The sequence below is a fragment of the Eimeria acervulina genome, genomic scaffold, assembly GCF_000499425.1.
Source record: "Eimeria acervulina Houghton genomic scaffold, Eah_scaff456, whole genome shotgun sequence".
In the NCBI taxonomy this organism is placed as follows: Eukaryota; Apicomplexa; class Conoidasida; order Eucoccidiorida; family Eimeriidae; genus Eimeria; species Eimeria acervulina.
The window spans coordinates 16,761-23,105 of record NW_013549792.1 but is presented as its reverse complement, the minus strand read 5'-3'; the positions used below and the strand labels follow the sequence as shown (position 1 = coordinate 23,105).

The 6,345-nt window shown below is 48.7% G+C and overlaps 1 protein-coding gene across 1 annotated transcript in view; it reads right to left on the bottom strand.

Annotated features, from left to right (window-relative positions):
* Nucleotides 1-3,755: 3,755 nt before the first annotated feature.
* The window catches only part of EAH_00039100 (hypothetical protein, conserved), a gene marked incomplete at both ends in the record, with an annotated part of 3,070 nt that continues 480 nt past the window's right edge, over nucleotides 3,756-6,345 (bottom strand). The window contains 6 exons of the mRNA XM_013395390.1: nucleotides 3,756-3,849; nucleotides 4,140-4,234; nucleotides 4,451-4,819; nucleotides 5,198-5,285; nucleotides 5,519-5,652; nucleotides 5,911-6,345. The exon at nucleotides 5,911-6,345 is cut by the window's right edge and continues 480 nt beyond it. Coding sequence (XP_013250844.1) covers nucleotides 3,756-3,849; nucleotides 4,140-4,234; nucleotides 4,451-4,819; nucleotides 5,198-5,285; nucleotides 5,519-5,652; nucleotides 5,911-6,345 — 1,215 coding nt within the window. The remainder of the gene's footprint in view (nucleotides 3,850-4,139; nucleotides 4,235-4,450; nucleotides 4,820-5,197; nucleotides 5,286-5,518; nucleotides 5,653-5,910) is intronic.

The following is a 6,345-nucleotide window of genomic DNA, read 5'->3' as shown; positions in this document are numbered from 1 at the left end:
GCTGCTCCGCTACAAGCACCCGCTGTAGCTGCCTATACACCTCGTGCTGCTCCTTGCCAGTCCTTGCTGCAGACAGCCATAGTACGTTGCTGTTGCTGCTGCTTCTCAGCTGTACATACACCTCGGAACTCATCATCATCAATACACCTCCTTCCTACTCTCTCTCTCTCTCTCTTGCTGCTGCTGCTGCTGCTTCAGCTGCTCCTCCTTCTCGTGCTGTACTACCGTAACCATAATGCCTGGGGCCGTAGCACGTAGCATGTCGTTGCCTTAGGTGCGCATGCAGACCGCAGCAAACTGCTGCTGCTGCTGCTGCAGCAGCAGCACAGTACCTCGGCAGACCAACCTCCACGTACAGAAGAGAGACCGTATGCGGGTGTCATTGCGATAGAGAAGCGGAACGTAGCTCAGGCGTACTTGCTGCTGCTGCTGCCGTTGCTGCTGCTGCTGCTGATGCAGTCAGACAGCTGTTGCGCAGAGCCGTTGCGAAGTGCTGCCGCTGCCTGCTGCAGCAGGTTCCTACAGCAAAACATCATAGGTGAGAAGAACCCACAAAGCAGAACAGAAGCAGAAAACAACAGAGGAAGAAACACCTTTTGCTGCTGCTGCTGTCGCTGCTGCTGCTGCTGCCTCTAGGTACGGTCTGCAGCAAACAACTGGAAGCAAGAAAGTATAGTAGAGTGAAGGTGCTGCTAGAGATATAAAGACTATAAATATGTAAGGAGAGAGGTAGGATTGTGCTTCTTCTTGTCTGTTGTTTGCTGCTTGGCGTTGCTGCCGTTGCTGCTCCTGCTGCTACAGCTGCACGGAGCGGTCATACACCCCTTCCTCATCTTTGCTGCTTCTCTCTTTACATAAATCTTTTTATTTAACTTCTTTTAAATAAATATAAAACAAAACTCTTCTGTCGAGCGGCTCTACCTTGCTGCAGTCTGCTGGCTCAGCTGCTGCGGGAGTGCGCACGGGGGCGGCGCTGCAGCAGCAGCAGCAACAGCAACAGCAACAGCGGTAGCAGCAGCAGCAGCAGCAGCAGCAGCGCCCGGACAAGTGCAGGTGAGCCATAAAGCATCTTTTTATAATTCTTGAAAGAATTTCTGTTCAAAAATAATTTAATTTTTTACTTTTATTTATTATTCACCCTTTATTTAGCCTGTCAGTGAGGGTTTTAGCTGCCTATACACCCGAGCACATCTCTACGGACAGACCTGCCGCCTACGCCTTCAGCGCCGCACCCTCAAACAAAAATACAACTTAAAAAGAAATAAACAATATTAATAAAATAAAACTAATAATTTAAATTTATTCTAAATCTATTTGCTGCTGCTTCTTCAGCACCAAATGCAAATAAGCAGCACGCCGCAGCGCTCCGCTGGACAGCCTAGGGTTTAGGGTTTTAAAGCTCAAGCATCTATTGGTCTCCCACTGCTATGTGACGCTGCAGAGATTTTGCTGCAGCTGCACACACTGCATTAGCAGCAGCAACAGCTGCAGCAACAGCTGTTGCTGCTGCTGTTAATAGTAAGCGCTATACACCGCTCTCCCAATGTAGATCTGATACACCGCAGTGACTCAGCAGCAAATTGCTGCTTGTTGCTACTGCTTGATGCTGCTTCATGCTTCGTGCTGCTACTTGCTGCAGTTGCTGCTGCCGTTGCTGCAGCAGAAGCAGCAATTTAGGTGTGTCAGTGGTCTCCTAGCGGATGCCTCGCAACCTGCTGCTGCTATTAAAAACAACACTGCAACCGCAGCTCCAAAGCCAAAGTGCTGCTGCTTCCAGCCGCAGCAATCTACTGCCTGTTGCAGCAGCAGCAGCAGCAGCAGCCCTCGCTGCAGCGGCGCTTGCTGCACCGTTCTTTAGTACACCTGGGCCCCTTGATAGGTCAACTAGGATGGCGTTGCATTCAGCTAGCTAAAAATTCTGCTGCAGCTGTTGCGGATCTCTGCAGCTAGCCGTGGCTAGCTGTAGCTAGATATAACTAGCGGTAGCTAGCAGCAGCTAGCGGTAGCCAGCGGCAGCTAGCGGTAGCCAGCTGTAGCTAGCCGCAGCTAGCTGTAGCCAGCTGTAGCTAGCCGAGGCTGGCAGTAACTAGCTGTTGCTATCCGCGGCTAGTTGCAGCTAGCTCGAGCCAGCAGTAGCTAGCTGTAGCTAGTAGTGGGTGGCTGTAGCTAGCAGTAGCCAACTGTAGCTAGCTGCAGCTAGCTGTAGCTATCTCTAGCTGGTTGTGCCGACCTGCGACTAGCTGCACCTATCTGTAGCTAGCTGTAGCACTCTATGACTAGCCGTAGGTAGCTGTAGCTTGCTGCAGCTATCATTGACTAGCTGCCGTGGAAATGTAGCTAGCTGTAGCTATCTTCTGTGCATAGTTGCTGCTGCTGCTGCTGCTGCTGCTGCATATGTTGCTCTAGCTCAGCCTTTTCCTTCTTACTTTTGTGTCTTTGTTATTATATATACTCAAAAATAATTTTGAGGCCCATCAAACAAACAAAAAACAAATACACCGCCGGCAGCTGCTGCAGCAACGACAGCTGCAGCAGCAACGACAGCTGCAGCAGCACCAGCTAGACCTGCAATACTTGCAGCAACAACAGCTGGAGACGCGAGAGCTGCTGCAGCTCTTGCTGCAGCTGCTGCAGCGGCTCTGCCTCAGCTCTTGCTGCAGCAAGAGCTGCAAAAACGCCAGCTGCTGCAGCACCAGCTACAGCAGCAGCAAGAGCTGCAGCAACAGCAGCAACGAGATTTGCTGCTGCATGTCGGGTTTAATAATAATTGTTAGGTCTGAAAGTTTTTGCAATAAGTTCGGCGACCTGCAGCGACGAAGAAAACACCAAAAAGAAAATAAAAAAATAAATAAATAAAATTAAAGCAAACTGCAGATAATTTATCAAATAGGTGAAGTATATCTATGAAAATATTAAATAATATTGTTTATACAATATATATTTTATATATATTTATATATTTATTTATATTTATATATATTATGAATGCCAAATAGCTGCATTACATCTAATAAGATCCAATATAAACAATATCATATATCTAATAAATAAATCTATATAGATATATATAATTATCTATATAATAATATATATAATCATACATATAATTATATATATATAATTATATATAAATATATAATTATAGAAATATAATTATATATATAATTATATATATATAATTATATAATTAAGAAATGAAGGGAATCGAACCCGTGCGAGGCGGCGGCCCTCAGGTGGAGAAATCGACGAAAATTTGGATTTTGGATTTCGCAGTAAAATCAGCAGCTCAGACGGCACTCCTTCAGCAGAGTCTCTGCAGAAATATAAATAAATAAATAAATAAATTTATTAATTAAATTGCTCAAATAATAAATTAATATATATAATAGATATGTATGGAGATGCGTATTATACTCTATAAAAAATCATATATATATATATATATATATATGCATCTATATATATATGCATGTATATATACATGTAAATAAATAAACAGATAGATAAATAGATAAACAAATAAATAATATATATATATATATATATGCGCAAACACAGAAAGAGAAAGACAGAAAAAGAAACAGAGATAGAGATAAATGGATCAGACAGAAAGACAGGAGAAAGCCGAGAGATAAAAGAAAATAAACAAAAACAAAAAATAAATAAACAAAAAGAAAAATAAATAAACAAAAATAGATAAAATAAACAAAAACAAAAAATAAATAAACACAGAAAAAAAAAATAAACAAAAGGCCTCACCTGCTGCAGCAAATCTTCTGGCGGCATGCAGCAGCAAAGAGACACACCTCAGCATCAAACAGCAGCGGCTCGCTTGGCACCCCACAAACCCTGTAGCAGCAGCAAACAGCAGCAGCAGCAGCAAAAGAGACACGCCAAGTCGAAGGTAATGGACACCACAAGCACTAGAAACAGTCGCAGCAGCAATAGCAGCAGTAGCAGCAACTGCAGCAGCAGCAGTAGCAGCAGTAATACCAGCAGCAGCAACCTTTGCAGCAGCAGTAGCAGCCGCAGCAGTAGCATCATCAACCGTAGCAGCAGCAGCAGTAGCAGCCGTAGTCGCAGCAACAGCAGCCAGCAGCAGCAACGGAAGCAGCAGCAGCAGCAGCAGAAGTACGCACATGCGTTTAAGGAGTGTTAGCCATCCCTGCAGCAGCAGCGCCTTCGGAGGGAGAGAACAGCTATTAAAGGCAGCAGCATCTTCCCGCATGCAAACCTGCATATACACCCCAGCAGCAGCAGCAGCAGCAGCAACTGCAGCAACGGCAACTGCAGCAGCAGCAGCAATTGTACCATGCGGTACCGGAGCAGCAGCAGCAGCAACCGCAGCGGCAACCACAGTAGCAGCAGCACAAGCAGCAATAGCAGCGGCAGCAGCAACAGCAGCAGCAGCAGCAAAAGCAACAACAGCAACAGCAGCAGGAAGCTTCACCCAAACTCTCTCTGCCATTCGCAGGTAATCGGTTGCAGCAAATTCAGCCGGTGGTGTTGCTGCTGATGTTGCTGCTGTTGTCTCTGTTGCTGCAGCAGCTGCTGTCTCTGCTGCTGCTTCCCTTGCTGCAGTTGCTGCTGCAGGTGAGGCATCTGGCGTCTTTGCTTCTGTTGCTGTTGCTGTTGTTGCTGCTGCTGCTGCTTCAGACGTTAAGGTCTCGTCCGTTGCCTCGGCAGCAGCAGCTGCAACAGGAGCAGCAACGGGAGCAGCAGCAGCAGCAGCAGCAGCACGCGTCAGCAGCAACTCCAGCAGCAGCAAATGTGCTGCGAGAGGAAGAGCAACGCCGAGGCCCATGGCATCATCATAAAGCTGCGCAACACAACACAGCAAACCACCTTGCTGCTGCTGCTGCTGCTGCTGCTTGTGCTGCTGCTGCTACTGCTGCCTGTGCTGCTGCTGCTACAGTTGCTTGTGCTGCTGCTGCTTGTACTGCTGCTGCAGCTTATGCTGCTGATGCTGTTGTGATGGTGTTGCTGCCGCTACTTGCGGTAGCGGTGGTCGCTGTGCTTCTGCTGCTGCTGCTGCTGCTGCTGCACTCCCAGCAGGAGCAGCAGCAGCACCAGAAGCAGAAGTAACGGCAGCAGCGGCGAAAGCAGCAACATGAATCATTAGAGCAGCAGCAGGACAGCAGCAGCAGGATAGCAGCAGCAGGATAGTAGCAGCAGCAGCAGCTGCAGCATATCTCACCGCAATACATTTTTTTATGTCTGTTTTTTCAGCTGTCACTGCAGCACGGAGCAGCAGCAAATAACTGGATGGAGATATAGGCTGCCGCCTGCAGCAGCAGCAGCAGCACAAGTAGCAGCAGCAGCATCACCAGCAACAAGAGCAGCAGCAACAACAGCAGGAGCAGCAACAGAAGCAACCCCAGCAGCAGCAGCAGCAACACCAGAAGCAGCAGCAACAGCCCAATCAACGGCAGCAGCAATCCCAGCAGCACCCGAAGCAACGACAACAGCAGCAGAAGCAGCAGCAGCAGCAGCAGCAGCAGAAGCAGCAGCAGCAGACCAGTCCTGTCTGAGGTTGACGAAGAGCTTGTCTGCTGCTGCTGCATCTCCCTGCAGCAGCAAATCTTCAATAAGTGCAAACATCAGAGACAAAGACGGAGGTGAAGACAAAAAATATTTGCTGCTAAGCACAGCCTGCAGCAGCGCCAAACAACACACACTTAATATGCTGCTGCTGCTGCTGCTGCTGTTGTTGCAGCGGCAGCACAGTAGGCAGCAGCAGCAGCAGTAGCAGCAACAGCAAGACCAGCCTCACCAACGGCAGCTGCAGCAAGAGCAGCTGCACAAATAGCAGCAAGAACAGCTGCAGTAACGGCGCCAGCAGCAACAGCAGCTGCAGCAACAGCAACACCAGCAGCAACAGCAGCAGCAGCAGCAGGGAAGGCGGCGTACGGAGCAGGCTTCTTCATAACGGTTGCAGAGAGCAGCAGCAGCAACAAGTCGCGTGGCGATCTCCGATGTGCTGCTGCTGCAGCTGCTGCTGCTCCTGCTGCTGCTGCTGAGCCGCCCGAAGTTATTCAGCAGCTGCAGCATCAGCAGCAGCTGCTGCCAGTCTCCCTTAGTGCGCACAAAGCGCAGCAGCAAAAATAATGCCTCTGTAGTACTGAAATCTTCTGACCGCCGCACTGCAGGAACTGCTGCTGCTGCTGCTGCTGTTGTTGTTGTTGTTGCTGCTGCTGCTGGCGTCGGTGCTGCTGCATCAGGGGATCCGCCTGCTGCTAAAACTCGAGCAGCAGCTCGCGACCCTTGCTGCTGCTGCTTCTGTTGCTGCTGCTGCGGCAGTCGCCATTGCTGCTGCTGCTGCTGCTGCTGCTGCTGCTGTTTGTG